The sequence below is a fragment of the Cyanistes caeruleus genome, chromosome 33 (genome assembly GCF_971803275.1).
Source record: "Cyanistes caeruleus chromosome 33, bCyaCae1.hap1.1, whole genome shotgun sequence".
Lineage (NCBI taxonomy): Eukaryota > Metazoa > Chordata > Aves > Passeriformes > Paridae > Cyanistes > Cyanistes caeruleus.
In genome coordinates, this window is record NC_141734.1 from 1,889,869 (window position 1) to 1,909,648 (window position 19,780).

Genomic DNA, 19,780 nt, shown 5'->3' on the forward strand with positions numbered 1-19,780 from the left:
CAGGGGGTCCCAGCCTGCTGTTCTTCCCTCCCCCCTCAGGTGAGATTTTTGGGTTGGGGAAGGTTTGAAAAAAAAGCCCAAATTTCACCCCAAAAATAAAACCTCCCCTCGTCTCTGCCCTGAGTGTGATTTGGGGTCGGGACATGAGGGAAAGGAACCCAAAAAGTTCCCCCAGCAGCCTCGAGAAACTCCCTGGGAGACACCAAAATCCCCGGAATTCGGAGGAAACCACCCCAAAAATCCACGCTGGGAATTGCTCCAAAGTTTGGGGAAAAATCCTCGAAAATTTCAAAAATTTAAGGGAAAAATCCCCCAAATTAAAGGAAAAAATCACTGAAAGTTGAAGGAAAAAAAAAAACCCAAAATTAAAAGAGAAAAAAGCCCCAAATGAAAGGGAAAATCCTGGAAAATTAAAGGAAATGTCCCCAAAAATTAAAGGAAAAATCCTCAAAACTTAAAGGAAAAAGACTCCAGAATTAAAGGAAAAATCCTGGAAAGTTAAAGGAAAAAACCATCCAAAAATTTAAGGAAAAAAGCCCAAAATTAAAGGGAAAGTACGACCAAACTAAAGAAAAAAATCATCAAAAATTAAAGAAAAATCATAAAAGAATTTTAAAAAATCCCTTAAAATTAAAGGAAAAAGCCTCCAAAATTAAAGGAAAATTTCCAAAAAAATCCCAGGAAAAATCCCCCAAAATTAAATGAAAAATCTCCAAAATTGAAAGAAAAAACCCCCAGAAGTTCCCGAGGAAATGCCTGAAAAGATTTCCTCAAAAAACCCCAAAACTTCCCTGAAAATTCCCACAAAATCCGGATTAAACCTCCCAAAAAACGACCAAGAATTCCTCAAAAAAAATCCAAAAAAATTCCCATAAAAAAACCCAGAAACGATCCCGAAATTCCGACGAAATCCCCCCAAAATTCCCGCCAAAAATTCCTTGAAAATTCCGATGAAATCCCCCCAAAATTCCCGCCCGAAATTCCCCAAAATTCTGATGAAATCCCCCCAAAATTCCTGCCAAAAATTCCTTGAAAATTCCGATGAAATCCTCCCAAAATTCCCCAAAATTCCTTGGTTCGGATTTTCCCGTTTTTTATTGATTTGGGGGAAAAACGCTCCCGGGAGGGGGCGGGGACAGAGGAAAACGGCGCGGCCCCTTTAAGAAAGGGGCGTGGCCTCTGAGTAAACCACACCCACAGAAAGGGTGGGGTCTCACAACAGTGGGCGTGGCCTAGACATTTTGCTTTCTTTGGGGGCGTGGCCTAAACCATGCAGGATTTAAATAAAGGAGCACGACTGTATAAATTTATTTTAATGAGGGGGCGTGACCATATGAATTTGTTTTTTAAGGGGGCGTGGCTTCCCAAACCCGTGGGTTAAGGAGGGGGCGTGGCCTAATTAAATCCCAATGAGGAGGTGTGGCTTAATTAAAATAAAGGACGTGGCTGAACTTAATTCCACTCAGGGGGCGTGGCCTGATTAAATTCCGATGGGGGTGTGGCTTAATGGAATTAAATTTTAATGAGGGCGTGGCTTGATTTAATTCTGATGGGTGTGGCTTGAATAAATTAAATTTTTTATGAGGGGCGTGGCTTGAATTGATTCCAATGAGGGGGCGTGGCTTTTCAAACATGGGGTTTAAGGGGTGTGGCTTAATGTGATTTTTGGAGTTTGGCCTCCAAGCCACGCCCATTTTCTCCAGAAAGGGGTGTGGCATTGGGTTATTTTTGGAAGTGGGCGTGGCCTGTGGGTGGGCGTGTCTCAGGGGCGGCGAGGGGGCGTGGCCCGCGCGGGGGGCGGGGCCCGGCGGCGCCGCACGTGGATGACGCGCGTGTCGATCACCTCGCAGTCCACCTGCATCATGGCCTGCAGCCCCCGCAGGGAGTCTGGGGGGCCAAAAACGGTGAAAATCACCCCGAAATACACCAAAAACACCCCAAAATACCCCAAAAACACCCCAAAATACCCCAAAAACACCCCAAAATAACCCAAAACATCCAAAATAACCCAAAATAACCCCGAGTGCATCATGGCCTGCAGCCCCCGCAGGGAGTCTGGGGGGCCAAAAACGGTGAAAATCACCCCAAAAACGGTGAAAAACACCCCAAAATAACCCAAAAACACCCCAAAATACCCCAAAAACACCCGAAAATACCCCAAAAACACCCCAAAATAACCCAAAAACACCCCAAAATACCCCAAAAACACCCCAAAATAACCCAAAACATCCAAAACACCCCAAAATAACCCAAAATAACCCTGAGTTCATCATGGCCTGCAGCCCCCGCAGGGAGTCTGGGGGGCCAAAAACGGTGAAAATCACCCCAAAAATGGTGAAAAACACCCCGAAATACCCCAAAAACACCCGAAAATACCCCAAAAACACCCGAAAATACCCCAAAAACACCCCAAAATAACCCAAAACATCCAAAATAACCCAAAATAACCCTGAGTGCATCATGGCCTGCAGCCCCCGCAGGGAGTCTGGGGGGCCAAAAACGGTGAAAATCACCCCAAAAACGGTGAAAAACACCCCAAAATAACCCAAAAACACCCCAAAATACCCCAAAAACACCCCAAAATACCCCAAAAACACCCAAAAATACACCAAAAACACCCCAAATACACCAAAAACACCCCAAATACCCCGAAATACACCAAAAACACCCCAAAATAACCCAAAACATCCAAAACACCCCAAAATAACCCAAAATAACCCCGAGTGCATCATGGCCTGCAGCCCCTGCAGGGAGTCTGGGGGGCCAAAAACGGTGAAAATCACCCCAAAAACGGTGAAAAACACCCCAAAATACCCCAAAATACCCCAAAAACACCCCAAAATAACCCAAAACATCCAAAATAACCCAAAATATCTCAAAATAACCCAAAATATCTCAAAATAACCCAAAAACACTCTAAAACCACCCCAAAATAATCCCATAAACACCCCAAAATACCCCAAAAACACCCCAAAAATACCCAAAATCACCCCAAAATACCCAAAATCACCCCAAAATACCCAAAACCACCCCAAAATACCCAGAAACACCCAAAATAACCCAAAACCATCCAAAACCAACCCAAAATACCCCCCCAAAAAATGCCAAAAATCCCCCAAAATTACCCCAAAAATCACCTCAAAATACACAGAAACACCCAAAATACCCCAAAATCCCCCAAAACCACCCAAAATACCCCAAAACAACCCCAAAATGTCCCAAAATCCCCCAAAAACTCTCCAAAAAATGGGATTTTTGGGGTTTTTTGAGGGGATTTTGGGGGTTTTTGAAGGGGATTTTGGGGTTTTTGGGGAATTTGGGTTTTTTTGGAGGGGTTTTTTTTGGGGAGGAATTTGGGGTTTTTTGAGGGATTTTGGGGTTTTTTTCTTTAGAGGATTTTGGGGTTTTTTGGAGAGGATTTTTTGGGGATTTTTAGGGTTTTTTTGGGGAGGAATTTGGGGTTTTTTGGGAGATTTTGGGGTTTTTTGGGGGGATTTTGTGGAATTTTGAAAGGATTTTGGGGTGGATTTTGGGGTTTTTGGGGGGGGGTTTTGGGTTTTTTTGAGGGATTTTGGGGTTTTTTTCTTTAGAGAATTTTGGGGTTTTTGGGGGGTTTTTGGGGGAGATTTTGGGGTTTTTTGAGAAGATTTTGGGGTGGATTTTGGGTTTTTTTTGGGAGATTTTGGGGTTTTTTGAGGGATTTTGGGGTTTTTTTCTTTAGAGGTTTTTGGGGTTTTTTGGGGGGGATTTTGGGGGGGATTTTGGGGTTTTTGGGGGGGATTTTGGGGTTTTTTGGGAGATTTTGGGGTTTTTTGAGGGATTTTGGGGTTTTTTCTTTAGAGGATTTTGGGGGGATTTTGGGAGATTTTGGGGTTTTTTTGGGGGGATTTTTTTAGGATTTTGAGGGGTTTTTTGGGAGAGGAATTTGGGGTTTTTTTTTTTGAGGGGATTTTGGGGTTTTTGGGGGAATTTGGGGAAGATTTGGGGTTTTTTGGGGGGATTTTTGGAGGATTTTGACAAGATTTTTTGGGTAGATCACAGGTGGTTTTGGGGTGATTTCGGGTGTTTTTGGGGTGATTTTGGGTAGATTTGGGATTTTTTTGGGGAGTTTTGGGTGTTTTTTGGGTGTTTTTTGGGTGTTTTGGGGTGATTTCGGGTGTTTTGGGGTGATTTTGGGTGATTTTTGGGTGATTTTGGGTGGTTTTGGGGGATTTTTGGGTGTTTTCAGGTAGATTTCGGGCTTTTTTGGGGTGATTTTGGGTGGGCTTGGGGTGATTTTGGGTGGTTTGGGGGGTTTTGGGGTGATTTTGAGTGTTTTCAGGTAGATTTCAGGCGTTTTTGGGGAGATTTTGGGTAGATTTGGGATTTTTTGGGGAGTTTTGGGTGGTTTTTGGGTGTTTTTGGGGTGATTTTGGGTGTTTTTGAGGTGATTTCGGGTGTTTTGGGGTGATTTCGGGTGTTTTTGGGGTGGTTTTGGGTAGATTTGGGGGGTTTTTGGGGAGTTTTGGGTGTTTTTGGGTGTTTTTTGGGGTGTTTTGGGGTGATTTCGGGTGTTTTTGGGGTGATTTTGGGTGTTTTTGGGGAGTTTTGGGTGTTTTTTGGGGTATTTTGGGGTGATTTTGGGTGTTTTTTGGGGTATTTTGGGGTGATTTTGGATGTTTTTGGGGTGATTTTGGGTGTTTTTGGGGTATTTTGGGGTGATTTTGGGTGTTTTGGGGGTGTTTTTGGATGTTTTTGGGGTATTTTGGGGTGATTTTGGCTGTTTTTGGGGTGATTTTGGGTGTTTTTGGGGTATTTTGGGGTGATTTTGGGTGTTTTTGGGGTCCCTCTCACCGTTGAGCGCCGCCGCCGGCATCACCAGGGACATTTTGGGTCGCGAGGTTTTGTTGTGGCTCCGGGCCGGGAGCAGGAGATGATCCTGGAGCCAAAAAAATTCCCAAATTATCCCCAAAATCTGCTCAGGGACGTCCCAAATCAACCCTAAAAATTCCCCCCAAAATTCCTCTAAAATCGTCCAAAAAAGGTAAAAAAAAACCCCATTAAAATCATTCCAAAATCCATGAAAATCCCCCCAAAAATTCCCTAAAAATCCCTTTAAAAAATCCTAAAAACCTCTTTAAAAAATCATAAAAATATCCCCAAAAACCTGCAAAAAATGCCCCAAAAAAATCCTCTAAAAATTGACCAAAATCCCCTCAAAATATCCCAAAAAATATCCCCAAAAAATCCCCAAATAATTCTCCCAAAAATCCCCCAAAAATCCCTCCTAAACCTCAAAAAAAATCTTCAAAAAATCCCCCCAAAATATCCCCAAAACTTCTTCCAAAAATCCCCCAAAAAATCCCCCAAAATCCTCCTAAAAATCCCCAAAAAATTCCTTTAGAAATCCCTAAAAATCCCTAAAAAACCAAAAAAAATCCCCCCCAAAATCTCCAAAAAATACCAAAAAATCCCTAAAAAAATCCCAAAATATCCCTAAAAAACCCCCCCAAAAAACCCAAAAAACCCAAAATAATCCCGCCAAAAATCTCCAAAAAATCCCAAAAAATCCTTAAAAAAACCCCAAAAAATCCCAAAAAATCCCAAGAAACCCCTAAAAATCCCTAAAAAAAAACCCCAAAAAATCCTTAAAAGTCCCCCCAAAAATCTCAAAAAAACACCAAAAATCCTTAAAAAAAATCTCTAAAAAATCCCTAAATATCCCAAAAAAATCCCTAAAAAAATCCCCAAAATCCAAAAAAAATCCCTAAAAAACCCCCTAAAAATCCCTAAAAAAATCCAAAAATATCCCTAAAAATTCCCTAAAAGAATCCCAAAAAATCCCCCCAAAAATCCCCAAAAATCTCAAAAAACATCCCCAAAAAATCCCTAAAAAAATCCCCCCAAAATCCAAAAAAAATCCAAAAAAAATCCCCCCAAAAATCCCAAAAAATCCCCCCAAAAATCCAAAAAAATCTCAAAAAAAATCCCAAAAAATCCCTAAAAAATCCCCCCAAAATCCAAAAAAATCCCCAAAAATTCCCAGAAGTTCCCCGAGAGCTCCCGAATCCCCCCCCGAATTCCCGAATTCCCGGAATTCCCGGAATTCCCGAATTCCCGCCTACCCTTCGGAAGGAGACCACGTAGAAAGTGTCGTCCCTGCGGTCGATGGCGGCCAAAATTCGGGGTTCGGGGGGGTCGGGGCCTCGGTAGAGCTGGAGCTGCCCCGGGGGGGCCCTGGGGGAGAAATTTGGGGGGATTTGGGGAATTTGGGGGATTTTTGGGGATTTTTTGGGGATTTTTTTTGGATTTTTTTGGGGGATTTTTTGGGGATTTATTGTGGGATTTTTTGGGGATTTTTTTAGGATTTTTTTGGGATTTATTGGGGATTTTTGGGGATTTTTTTGGGATTTTTTGGGGGATTTTTTGGGGGATTTTTTGGGATTTTTTGGGGGATTTTTTGGGATTTTTTTTGAATTTTTTTGGGATTTATTGGGGATTTTTTGGGATTTTTGGGGGATTTTTGGGGATTTTTTAGGGGATTTTTTGGGGATTTTTTTTGAGGATTTTTGGGGATTTTTTGGGATTTTTGGGGGATTTTTTGGGATTTTTTGGGGGATTTTTTGGGATTTTTTTTGAATTTTTTTGGGATTTATTGGGGATTTTTTGGGATTTTTGGGGGATTTTTGGGGATTTTTTTTGGATTTTTTTGGGATTTTTTGGGGATTTTTGGGGATTTTTTTGGGATTTTTTGGGGGATTTTTTGGGGGATTTTTTGGGATTTTTTGGGGGATTTTTTGGGATTTTTTTTGAATTTTTTTGGGGATTTTTTGGGGATTTTTTGGGATTTTTTTGGGGATTTTTTGGGATTTATTGGGGATTTTTGGGGATTTTTTGGGGGATTTTTTTGGGATTTTTTTGGGATTTTTTGGGGGATTTTTTGGGATTTTTTTAAAATTTTTTTGGGATTTATTGGGGATTTTTGGGGATTTTTGGGGGATTTTTGGAGATTTTTTTGGGATTTATTGGGGGATTTTTTAGGATTTTTTTTGAATTTTTTTGGGATTTATTGGGGATTTTTGGGGATTTTTGGGGATTTTTGGGGGATTTTTTTGGGGATTTTTTGGGGGTTTTTTTTTGGAATCTTTTGGATTTTTTTGGATTTTTTTAAGATTTATTGGGGGATTTTTGGGGATTTATTGGGGGATTTTTGGGGGGGTTTTTTTGGGATTTTTTTTTTTTAATTTTTTTAGGATTTATTGGGGATTTTTTGGGATTTTTTGGGGGATTTTTTGGAGATTTTTTGGGGGATTTTTGTGGGATTTTTGGGGGGATTTTTGGGGATTTTTTGGGATTTATTTGGGATTTATTTGGGATTTTGGGGGATTTTTTGGGGGATTTTTGTGGATTTTTTAGGGGATTTTTTGGGGATTTTTTTTGAGGATTTTTGGGGATTTTTTCGGATTTTTGGGGGATTTTTGGGGATTTTTTTGGGGATTTTTTTGGGATTTGGGGAATTTTTGGGATTTATTTGGAATTTTTGGGATCTAAAGGGGGATTTTTTTGGGATTTATTGGAGATTTTTGGGATTTATTTGGGAGTTTTTGGGATTTTTTGGAATTTATTGGGATTTATTGGGATTGATTTGGAATTTTGGGGACTGATTTGGAATTTATTGGAGATTTTTGGATTTATTTGGAATTTTTGGGATTTACTGGGGATTTTTTGGGATTTATTTGGCATTTTTGGGGTTTGTTGGGGATTTTGGGGGGGATTTTTGAGAGTTTTGGGGGGATTTGGGGGTTTTTTGGAGATTTTTAAGGGATTTTGGGATTTTTAGGAGATTTTTTGAGATTTTGGGGGAATTTTTTGGATTTCTTTGAAATTTTGGGGATTTTTTGGGGAAATTTTTGTGTTTTTTAGGGAGAATTTGGGACATTTTGGGGAGATTTTTTGGATTTTTGGGGGGAATTTGGGACATTTTGGGGAGATTTTTGGGGATTTTGGGTGTTTTTCAGAATTTTTGGGGAGATTTTTGGGGATTTTGGGTGTTTTGGGGAATTTTTGGGGAGATTTTTGGGTTTTTGGGTGTTTTTGGGGGGGATTTGGGGCTGGGGGATTTTGGGGCAGAATTTGGGGATTTTTTGGGGGGGGTTTCCCCAATTTTGGGGGTCTCACCTCTCAGTCCGGGGGGGCTCAGCCGGGAGCAGCCCCTTCCAGGGGGACGCGCCCTGAAACTGCCCAAAAATGGGTCAAAAACACCAAAAATGGGTAAAAATCACCCAAAAATGGGTCAAAAACACCAAAAATGGGTCAAAAACACCCAAAAATGGGTAAAAAACCCCAAAAATGGGTAAAAAACCCCAAAAATGGGTAAGAAACACCCGAAAATGCGTCAAAATCACCAAAAATGAGTAAAAAACCCCCAAAATGGGTCAAAAACACCAAAAATGGGTAAAAGTAACCCGAAAATGGGTCAAAAACACCCAAAAATGGGTAAAAAAAACCAAAAATGGGTAAAAAACACCAAAAATGGGTAAAAGTAACCCGAAAATGGGTCAAAAACACCAAAAATGGGTAAAAATCACCCAAAATGGGTAAAAAACACAAAAAATGGGTAAAAAACACCCAAAAATGGATAAAAAACACCCAAAAATGGGTCAAAAACACCAAAAATGGGTAAAAAACACACAAAAATGGATAAAAAACCTCAAAAATGGGTAAAAAACCCCAAAAATGGGTAAAAAACACCCAAAAATGGATAAAAAACACCCAAAAATGGGTCAAAAACACCAAAAATGGGTAAAAAACACACAAAAATGGGTAAAAAACTCCAAAAATGGGTAAAAAAAACCCAAAAATGGGTAAAAAACACCAAAAATGGGTAAAAAACCCCAAAAATGGGTCAAAAACCCAGAAATGGGATCAGGGACCCCAAAAATGGGTAAAAAAATGCAAAAATGGGTAAAAAACTGCCCAAAAATGGGTCCAAAACCCCCAAAAATGGGGTCAGAGACCCTCCAGGACCCCCCAAAGCCCCCCAGGACCCCCCAAACCCTCCCAGGACCCCCCAAATCCCCCCCAGGACCCCCCAAATTTCCCCCCAGGACCCCCCAAAGCCCCCCCAGGACCCCCCAAATCCCCTCCCCCCCTCACCTGCCCTCGGGGGGGTCCCTGGGGGGCTCCCCCGGGCGCCCCCCGCCCGATTTGGTGCCTCCGGACCCAACCCCGGAGCTCGTCCGCCAACCTGGGGGGTCCCGGGGGGGTCAGAGACCCCCGAAACCCCCCAAAAAAAACCCCCCAGGACCCCCCAAAATCCACCCAAAACACCCCAGGAACCCCCAAATCCCCCCAGGACCCCCCAAAATCCCCCCCAGGACCCCCCACACCCCCCAGGACCCCCCAAAATCCACCCAAAACACCCCAGGATCCCCCAAAATCCCCCCCAGGACCCCCCCAAAATCCACCCAAAACACCCCAGGAACCCCCAAAATCCCCCAGGACCCCCCAAAATCCCCCAGGATCCCCCAAAATCCCCCCAAAACACCCCAGGAACCCCCAAATCCCCCCCAGGACCCCCCAAAATCCACCCAGGACCCCCCAAAATCCCCCCCAGGACCCCCCAAACCCCCCCAGGACCCCCCAAAATCCATCCAGGATCCCCCCCCAGACCCCCCCAAACCCTCCCCAGGACCCCCCCAGACCCCCCAAAATCCATCCAGGACCCCCCAAACCTCCCCCAAACCCCCCCAGGACCCCCCAAACCCTCCCCAAATTTCCCCCCAGGACCCCCCAAACCCCCCCAGGACCCCCCAAAATCCATCCAGGACCCCCCCAAACCCTCCCCAGGACCCCCCCCGGACCCCCCGGACCCCCGGTACCGCAGGGACTCGGTGCGGTTGAAGCCGAGACACTCGGGGGTCCCCCGGGGCTTTTGGGGGTCCCAGGGGGAAACGGAGGCCAGCGAGGAGTTCCTGGGGAGACCCCGAAAAATCCCCCCTGGAGACCCCTCCCCAAATTCAGCAGCGAAATCCGGGGGGGGTTGGAACGAAACGGGGGGAAAAAAGGGAATTTTGGGGGGGTTTGGGGGATTTGGGGATTTTTGGGGATTTTGGGGAAATTTTGGGGATTTTGGGGATTTTTGGGGATTTTGGGGATTTTGGGGATTTTTGGGGATTTTGGGGATTTTTGGGGATTTTGGGGATTTTGGGGATTTTTGGGGGGGATTTTTGGGGATTTTGGGGATTTTTGGGGGGGATTTTTGGGGATTTTGGGGATTTTTGGGGGGGATTTTTAGGGATTTTGGGGATTTTTGGGGGGGATTTTTGGGGAATTTTTGGGGAATTTGGGGGAATTTGGGGAATTTTTAGGGAATTTTGGGTGAATTTTGGAGATTTTTTTAGGGATTTTGGGGGGATTTTTAGGGAATTTGGGGGGATTTGGGGGATTTTTAGGGATTTTGGGGGATTTTTGAGGATTTTGGGGTATTTTTGGGGATTTTGGGGGATTTTTAGGTAATTTGGGGGGAGGATTTTGGGGAACTTTTGGTGAATTTTAGGGAGTTTTGGGGATTTTTAGGGATTTGAGAGATTTTTTTAGGGAATTTTGGGGAAATTTGGGGGGGAATTTGGGGGGATTTTGGGGGATTTTTTCAGGGATTTCAGGATTTTGAAATAATTTGGAGAAAATTTTGGGAAAATCGGGATAATTTTGAGATAATTTCAGGATAATTTGGGGATAATTTTGAGATAAATTCAGGATAATTTTGGGGCAATTTTGGGACAATTTTGGGATAATTTCAAGGTAATTTCAGGATAATTTGGGAATAATTACAGGACAATTTTGGGATAATTTCAGGGTAATTTGGGGATAATTTTGGGACAACTTTAGGATAATTTTGGGATAATTCCAGAATAATTTTGAGATAATTTTGAGATAAATTCAGGATAATTTTGGCATAATTCTAGGATAATTTTGGAATAATTTTGGGATAAGTTTGAGATAATTCCAGAATAATTTTGGGATAATTTTGAGATAACTTTGGGATAATTTTGGGATAATTTTGAGATAAATTCAGGATAATTTTGAGATAAATTCAGGATAATTTTGGCATAATTCCAGGATAATTTTGGGATAATTTTGGGATAATTTTGAGATAAATTCAGGATAAATTTGGGATAATTCCAGAATAATTTTGGGATAATTCCGGGATAATTTTGGGAAAATTTTGGGATAAATTCAGGATAATTTTGGGATAATTTTGAGATAAATTCAGGATAATTTTGGGATAATTCCAGGATAATTTTGGGATAATTTTGAGATAACTTTGGGATAATTTTGGGATAATTTTGGGATAAATTCAAGATAATTTTGGGATAATTCCGGGATAGTTTTGGGATAATTTTGGGATAATTCCGGGATAATTTTGGGATAATTCCGGGATAATTTTGGGAAAATTCCGGGCTAACCCCGCCCCTCCCCCCCTCCCCTCCCCCCCCCCCTTACCTGAACCCCTCCCCTCCCCTCGGCCACGCCCCCCGCGCCGGGGGCTCCTCCCCGAACCGGGGTGGGGGAGGGGTCCCCAACTCCTGCACCCCCAGGAGGCGGCGCCGGCCCCTCCCCCCGGGTGGGGGAGGGGCTCCGGGCCGGGGGAGGCTGTGGGGGAGGGGAACAGGTGTCACAGGAGGGGGGGGAGGGGTCTCACCTCAGCCCCGCCCCCCCCGGAGCCCCCAGACTCACCTCAGCCCCTCCCCCACTCACCTGAGCCCCTCCCCCACCCCCCAGACTCACCTCAGCCCCTCCCCCACTCACCTCAGCCCCTCCCCCACCCCCCAGACTCACCTCAGCCCCTCCCCCACCCACCTCAGCCCCTCACCCACCCACCGGGCTCACCTGAGCCCCTCCCCCAGACTCACCTGAGCCCCTCCCCCACCCACCGGGCTCACCTGACCCCTCCCCTCCCCCCGTGCTCACCTGGCCCCTCCCCCACTCACCTCAGCCCCTCCCCCAACCCCCAGACTCACCTCAGCCCCTCCCCCACTCACCTGGCCCCTCCCCCATGCTCACCTGGCCCCTCCCCCGTGCTCACCTGACCCCTCCCCCGTGCTCACCTGGCCCCTCCCCCGTGCTCACCTGGCCCCTCCCCCCCGTGCTCACCTGGCCCCTCCCCCGGGCTCACCTGGCCCCTCCCCCCCGTGCTCACCTGGCCCCTCCCCCCATGCTCACCTGAGCCCCTCCCCCCCATGCTCACCTGAGCCCCTCCCCCCCATGCTCACCTGGCCCCTCCCCCATGCTCACCTGGCCCCTCCCCCGGGCTCACCTGGCCCCTCCCCCGGGCTCACCTGGCCCCTCCTCCCCCGTGCTCACCTGGCCCCTCCCCCGTGCTCACCTGGGGGGGCTCAGGTGAAAGGCCAGCAGCAGCAGCAGCGCCCCCACACACGCCAACTTCCGGCTGCCAGGTACGGGGGGGGGAGGGGCGGGCTGTGGGGGGAGGGGCGGAGACACTCTGGGGGTCGGGGGTGCCTCAGGTGTGTCCCAGGTACCCCCAGGTGTGTTCCAGGTGTCCCCAGGTACCCCCAGGTGTCCCCAGGTGTGTTCCAGGTGTGTCCCAGGTGTGTCCAGGTGTGTCTCACCTGCCCCAGGTGTGTCTCAGGTACCCCCAGGTGTGTCCCAGGTGTCCCCAGGTGTGTCCAGGTGTGTTCCAGGTGTGTCCCAGGTGTGTCCCAGGTGTGTCCAGGTGTGTCTCACCTGCCTCAGGTGTGTCTCAGGTACCCCCAGGTGTGTCCCAGGTGTGTTCCAGGTGTGTCCAGGTGTCCCCAAGTGTCCCCAGGTGTGTCCCCTCTATCCCAGATGTCCCCAGGTGTGTCTCAGGTGTTCCCAGGTATCCCCAGGTGTGTCCCAAGTGTCCCCAGGGTTCCTCAAGGTGTCTCCAGGTCTATCTCAGGTGTGTCCCAGGTGTCCCCAGGTGTCCCCAGGTGTATCAGGTGTGTCCCCAGGTGTCCCCAGGTGTATCTCAGGTGTCCCCAGGTAGCTTAGGTGTGCCCAGGTGTATCTCAGGTGTATCTCAGGTGTATCTCAGGTGTGTCCCAGGTGTACCCCAGGTGTCCCCAGGTGTGTCCCCACTATCCCAGGTGTGCCAGGTGTGTCCCAGGTGTCCCCAGGTGTCCCCAGGTGTGCCTAGGTGTGCCCCACATGTACCCCAGGTGTGCCCCAGGTGTGCCCCAGGTGTGTCCCAGGTGTGTCCCACATGTACCCCAGGTGTGCCAGGTGTACCCCAGGTGTCCCCAGGTGTCCCCAGGTGTGTCCCCAGGTGCACTCACCTGTCCCAGCAGCTCCTGCAGCCTCCTCCTGAGGGCCCCGTTGTCCCTGCGGAGCCGCTCGTTCTCGGCCAGCGCCAGGTGTGCCCCAGGTGTGCCCAGGTGTCCCCAGGTGTATCAGGTGTGTCCCCAGGTGTGCCCCAGGTGTGCCCAGGTGTGCCCAGGTGTGTCCCACATGTACCCCAGGTGTCCCCAGGTGTCCCCAGGTGTATCAGGTGTGTCCCAGGTGTGTCCCCACTATCCCAGGTGTATCTCAGGTGTATCTCAGGTGTCCCCAGGTGTCCCCAGGTGTCCCCAGGTGTCCCACATGTACCCCAGGTGTATCTCAGGTGTATCTCAGGTGTCCCCAGGTGTCCCCAGGTGTGTCCCCAGGTGCGCTCACCTGTCCCAGCAGCTCCTGCAGCCTCCTCCTGAGGGCCCCGTTGTCCCTGCGGAGCCGCTCGTTCTCGGCCAGCGCCAGGTGTGCCCCAGGTGTGTCCAGGTGTGTCCCCACTATCCCAGGTGTGTCCCACATGTACCCCAGGTGTCCCCAGGTGTCCCCAGGTGTATCAGGTGTGTCCCCAGGTGTGTCCCCACTATCCCAGGTGTATCTCAGGTGTATCTCAGGTGTCCCCAGGTGTCCCCAGGTGTGTCCCCAGGTGCACTCACCTGTCCCAGCAGCTCCTGCAGCCTCCTCCTGAGGGCCCCGTTGTCCCTGCGGAGCCGCTCGTTCTCGGCCAGCGCCAGGTGTGCCCCAGGTGTGCCCCAGGCGTGTCCCCACTATCCCAGGTGTCCCCAGGTGTGCCCCAGGTGTGTCCCAGGTGTGCCCAGGTGTATCAGGTGTGTCCCCAGGTGCAGCCCCAGGTGTGCCCAGGTGTGCCCAGGTGTGTCCCACATGTACCCCAGGTGTCCCCAGGTGTCCCCAGGTGTATCAGGTGTGTCCCAGGTGTGTCCCCACTATCCCAGGTGTATCTCAGGTGTATCTCAGGTGTATCTCAGGTGTACCCCAGGTGTCCCCAGGTGTCCCCAGGTGTCCCCAGGTGCGCTCACCTGTCCCAGCAGCTCCTGCAGCCTCCTCCTGAGGGCCCCGTTGTCCCTGCGGAGCCGCTCGTTCTCGGCCAGCGCCAGGTGCAGCCGCCGCTCCAGCCCCTGCAGGTATTCCTTGCGCCGGCGCCGCGACGCGCTCGCCGACTCCCGGTTCTTGATCATGCGCTGCTGCCGCCGCGCCGCGCGCACCTGCGCAGGTGGGACAGCGGAGACAGGTGAGACAGGTGAGACAGGACAGGTGAGACAGGTGAGACAGGACAGGTGAGACAGGTGAGACAGGACAGGTGAGGGGACAGGGACAGGTGGGACAGGACAGGTGAGGGGACAGGGACAGGTGAGCGCGCTCGCCGACTCCCGGTTCTTGATCATGCGCTGCTGCCGCCGCGCCGCGCGCACCTGCACAGGTGGGACAGGACAGGTGAGACAGGTGGGACAGGTGAGACAAGTGAGACAGGTGAGACAGGTGGGACAGGACAGGTGAGACAGGTGGGACAGGTGAGGGGACAGGGACAGGTGAGACAGGTGAGACAGGTGGGACAGGTGAGGGGATGGGGACAGGTGGGACAGGTGGGACAGGACAGGTGGGACAGGACAGGTGAGACAGGACAGGTGAGACAGGTAAGACAGGGGGGACAGGTGAGGTCAGAGGTCACTCAGAGGTCACTCAGGGTCACTCAGGGGTCAATCAGGGGTCACTCAGGGTCACTCAGAGGTCACTCAGGGGTCACTTAGAGGTCACTCAGGGGTCACTCAGGGTCACTTAGGGGTCACTCAGGGGTCACTCAGGGGTCAAGGGTCACTCAGAGGTCACTCAGGGTCACTCAGGGTCACTCAGGGGTCACTCAGGGGTCACTCAGGATCACTCACAGGTCACTCAGAGGTCACTCAGGGGTCAAAGGTCACTCAGGGGTCACTCAGGGGTCACTCAGGGTCACTCAGGGGTCACTCAGGGGTCACTCAGGGGTCACTCAGGGTCACTCAGGGGTCACTCAGGGGTCACTCAGGGTCACTCAGGGGTCACTCAGGGGTCACTCAGGGGTCACTCAGGGTCACTCAGAGGTCACTCAGGGGTCACTCAGGGGTCACTCACGTCCAGCGGTGCCGGGGGCGGGGCGGGGGCGGGGCCGGGGGCGATGGCGGCGCCTTTGGGGCTCCGGGCGGGGCCGGGCGGGGCCGGGGGGGGGCGGGGCAGGCACAGGAGCCCCCCCGGGAGCAGAACCGGCACTGGGGGGGCAAAAACATCCAAAATTCACCCAAAAACATCCAAAATCCATCAAAAACATCCAGAATTCACCCAAAAACATCCCAAATTCACCCAAAATCATCCAAAATCTACCCAAAAACATCCAAAATTCACCCAAAATCATCCAGAATTCACCCAAAAACATCCAAAATCCATCAAAAACATGCAAAATTCACCCAAAAACATCCAGAATTCACCCAAAAACATCCAAAATTCACCCAAAATCATCCAGAATTCACCCAAAATCATCCAAAATTCACCCAGAAACATCCCAAATCCATCAAAAACATCCAAAATTCACCCAAAAACATCCAAAATTCACCCAAAACATCCAAAATTCACCCAAAAACATCCAAAATTCACCCAAAAACATCCAAAATTCACCCAAAACATCCAAAATTCACCCAAAAACATCCAGAATTCACCCAAAAACATCCAGAATTCACCCAAAACATCCAGAATTCACCCAGAAACATCCAGAATCCATCCAAAAACATCCAGAATTCACCAAAAATCATCCAGAATTCACCCAGAAACATCCAAAATCCATCCAAAAACATCCAGAATTCACCCAAAAACATCCAGAATTCACCCAAAAACATCCAGAATTCACCCAGAAACATCCAAAATTCACCCAAAATCATCCAAAATCCATCCCAAAACATCCAAAATTCACCCAAAATCCATCCCAAAATATCCCAAAATACCCAAAATTCACCCCAAAAATCCCCCCCGGGAGCAGAACCAGCACTGGGGACCCAAAAACATCCAAAATTCATCCAAAAATCCTTCTCAACCACCCAAAACCTCCCCAAATCCCCCCAAAAAACCCAAAATCCCCTGAAATCCCCCCAACCCTCCCCAAAATCCCCCAGAAAAACCCAAATCCCCCCCAAACTCCCCAAAAAACCCCCAAATCTGCCCCAAAAAAACCAAAATCCCCCCCAAAATCCCCCCAAAAAACCCAAAATCCCCCCAAATCCCCCAAAACCCCCCCAAAATCCCCCAAATCCCCGTCAAACCCCCCCAAATCCCCCCCAAATTCCTCCAAACCCCCCCAAATCTCCCCAAACCTCCCCAAATCCCCTTCAAATCCGCCCCAAAAAACCCAAAATCCCCCCCAAAATCCCCCCAAACCCCCCCCAGCCCCCCAAAATCCCCCCAAATCCCCCTCAAACCTCCCCAAACCCCCCCCAAAAAAACCAAAATCCCCCCCAAAATCCCCCCAAACCCCCCCAGCCCCCCCAAATTCCCCCCAAACCCCCCCAAAAAACCCAAAACCCTCCCCAAATCCCCCCCAAACCCCCCCCAGCCCCCCCCAATTCCCCCACCCACCGCCGGGGCCCGGGGGCTGCACCAGGAAGGTTTTTGGGGGGCTCCGGGGGGGGCGGGGCTGGATCGGGGCCGTCGGGCGCTGCTGGGGGGGCCCCTCGGCCTTCACCCCCCGGGGGGGCCGGGCTGGGGGGAAACGGGGGGTCAGGGGGGGTCAGGGGGGTCCTGGGGGGGATTTGGGGGGAAATTTGGGGGTTTTGGGGGGTCCTGGGGGGGTTTGGGGGAGATTTGGGGGATTTGGGGGGTCCTCGGGGGGATCTGGGGAGGTTTGGGGGGTCCTGGGGGGGATTTGGGGGGAAATTTGGGGGTTTTGGGGGGTCCTGGGGGCGTTTGGGGGTGTCTGGGGGGTTTTGAGGGGTCCTGGGGGGGGTTTGGGGGGTCCTGGGGGGGATTTGGGGGGAAATTTGGGGGTTTTGGGGGAAATTTGGGGGTTTTGGGGGGTCTGGGAGGGATTTGGGGGAGATTTGGGGGTGTCTGGGGGGGATTTGGGGGGAATTTGGGGGAGTTTGGGAGTATTTGGGGGATTTGGGGGGTCCTGGGGGGGTTTGGGGGGTCCTGGGGGGGTTTGGGGGGGATTTGAGGGTGATTTTAGGTTTTTGGGGAGGTTTTAGGGGGGTTTGAGAGGGATTTTGGGGGATTTGGGGGATCCTGGGGGGGATTTGGAGAGGTTTGGGGTGTCCTGGGGGGGGGTTGGGGGGAAATTTGGGGGTTTTGGGGGGTCAGGGGGGTCCTGTGGGGGGGGGTTGGGGGGTCCTGGGGGGGTCCTGGGGGGGTCTGGGAGGGATTTGGGGGAGATTTGGGGGGTCCTGGGGGGATTTGGGGGGGATTTGAGGGAGTTTGGGGGTATTTGGGGGGTCCTGAGGGGATTTGGGGGGTCCTGGGGGAAGATTTGGGGGGATTTGAGGGGAAATTTGGGGGTTTGAGGAGTCCTGGGGGAATTTGGGGGGGATTTGAGGGGGATTTTAGGTTTTTTGGGGAGGTTTTAGGGGGGTTTGAGAGGGATTTTGGGGAGGGCTTTGGGGGATTTGGGGGAATTTGGGGGGTCCTGGGGGGGATTTGGGGGGATTTTGAGGGGTTTTGGGGGGATTTTGGGGGAATATTTGGGGTGGATTTTGGGGACATTTTTGGGGGAATTTCGGGTGGATCTTGGGGTGATTTTGAAGAAATTTTTGGGGTGATTTTAGGGAGGATTTTGGGGTAATTTGTGCAGATTTTGGGGGAATTTTGGGCAGATTTTAATCAGATTTTTATCAGATTTTGGGGTAATTTGTGCAGATTTTGGGGGGATTTTGGGTGGATTTTGGGGGGATTTTGGGTGGATTTTTAACAGATTTTCAGCAGAGTTTGTGGAGGTTTTTTGACCAATTTTAAGCAGATTTTGACGAGAATTTTGGGCTGATTTCAGGCACTTTTGGCCAAATTTTGGGACCCATCCCATCCCAATCACCACCCCCACCCCCAATTCCCCCCTCACCGAGCTCCTGGGGGGCGCAGGGCAGGGGGGGAGGGGGCTCCGGCTTCACCCCCATTTCAGGGGGGCTGGGGGCCTGCGGGGACAGAGCCCAGAGGGTTTTGGGGGGATTTGGGGGTTTTTTGGGATTTTTTGGGGGGTTTTTGGGGGGGTCTCGTACCCAAATCGGGGGCTCGGAGGCGCAGGAGGAGTCGGAGCAGCGGGAGGAGCTCGGAGAGTCCGGCTCCGATTTCACCTGTGGATCTTTTTTGGGGAAATTTGGGGGGATTTTGGGGTTTTTGGGGGATTTTGGGGTTTTTGGGGAAATTTTAAGGGGTTTTTCGGGGTTTGTGGAAGGGTCCCAGACCCCAATTTCTTAAATTTTTGGTCTATGGGTCTCAATGAAGCCCAAAACCTTCTCAAAATCCCCCGAAATCCTCCCAAAACCTCCTCAAAACCACCCAAATTTCCCTTAAATCCCCTCAGGACCACCCCAAACCCCCCCAAGACCCCCCAAATCCCCCAAAGCTCCCCTAAATCCTCTTAGGACCCCCCCAAACCCCCCCAAAATTCCCCGAAATCTCCCCTAAACCCACTCAGGACCCCCCTAGATCCTCTCAGCACCCCCCAAATCCCCAAAACCCTTTCCAGGACCCCCCAAATCTCCCTTAAATCCCCTCAGGACCCCCCCAAATCCCCCAAATTCCCCCCAAGCCCCCTCAGGACCCCCTCAAACCACCCAAAATTCCCCCCAAACCCCCTGAACTCACCGGGGCGGGCCCGGGGGGGCTCCTGGTGCCAGGGGGGGTCGGGGGGGCCGGCGCCGCCCCCCCCATCGAAGGCACGCTCGAGCTGGGGGAGGGGAACGGGCGGATTTTGGGGACCCCTCCCCCCCAGGGTGGGCGTGGCCTCAAACCACGCCTCCAAAAAGGGCGGGGTTTAAACGAAGTGGGCGTGGCTTACCAAGGGGTCGGGCTCCAGGGAGGGGAATAGGTGGGCGGGGTCAAGGCGGTCGTCAAGGCAACCGTAAAGGGCGTCATCTGCATAAAAGGGGGCGTGGTCGGCGCGAAACCACGCCCGTCCTCGAGCCACACCCCGTTAAGCCCCTCCCCTTCCGTTAAATTATTCAAACCAAGCGACCCGCACAGCAACCCACGCTCATTTAAATAATTTCCTTAACAAGCCACGCCCCTAAAAGGCGCCCCGCCCCTTTATCCCCCCCCATACGCGCGGTTTCCGCTCCCTCCCCGCCCTCAGCGCGCCCTCCCCTCCCTCGCAGGGCCCAGGCCTCACCCCAGTCCTCGGCCCCCAGCAAATTGTCAGCCCGGAACCGCCCCGGGTCCAGCTGCACCAGCAGCTCCGGCGCCAGCGCCGCCATCTTCCCGCCGCTCCTCCTTCCCTCACGCCGCTCAGCCCCGCCCCTTCCCCCTCCCA

At 50.4% G+C, this 19,780-nt stretch overlaps 1 protein-coding gene and 1 long non-coding RNA gene across 2 annotated transcripts; one reads left to right on the plus strand and one right to left on the minus strand.

Moving 5' to 3' along the window:
- Nucleotides 1-1,068: 1,068 nt before the first annotated feature.
- Nucleotides 1,069-19,773, minus strand: ATF6B (activating transcription factor 6 beta). The gene is made up of 16 exons (XM_086870781.1): nucleotides 19,640-19,773; nucleotides 19,310-19,386; nucleotides 19,117-19,198; nucleotides 18,528-18,610; nucleotides 18,371-18,443; nucleotides 16,900-17,022; nucleotides 15,412-15,545; nucleotides 14,325-14,510; nucleotides 12,368-12,459; nucleotides 11,485-11,634; nucleotides 9,861-9,953; nucleotides 9,136-9,226; nucleotides 8,158-8,216; nucleotides 6,105-6,216; nucleotides 4,834-4,918; nucleotides 1,069-1,887 (listed from the first exon to the last, which is right to left on the minus strand). Exons 1-16 carry the CDS (start codon nucleotides 19,722-19,724, stop codon nucleotides 1,763-1,765), a joined length of 1,650 nt encoding a protein of 549 aa, XP_086726907.1. The 5' UTR covers nucleotides 19,725-19,773; the 3' UTR covers nucleotides 1,069-1,762.
- On the plus strand, nucleotides 14,436-14,943 carry LOC147647836 (uncharacterized). Its single transcript, XR_015281356.1, has 3 exons — nucleotides 14,436-14,518; nucleotides 14,624-14,655; nucleotides 14,726-14,943. It is a non-coding gene; the product is annotated as an uncharacterized LOC147647836 (long non-coding RNA).
- Nucleotides 19,774-19,780: the final 7 nt, after the last annotated feature.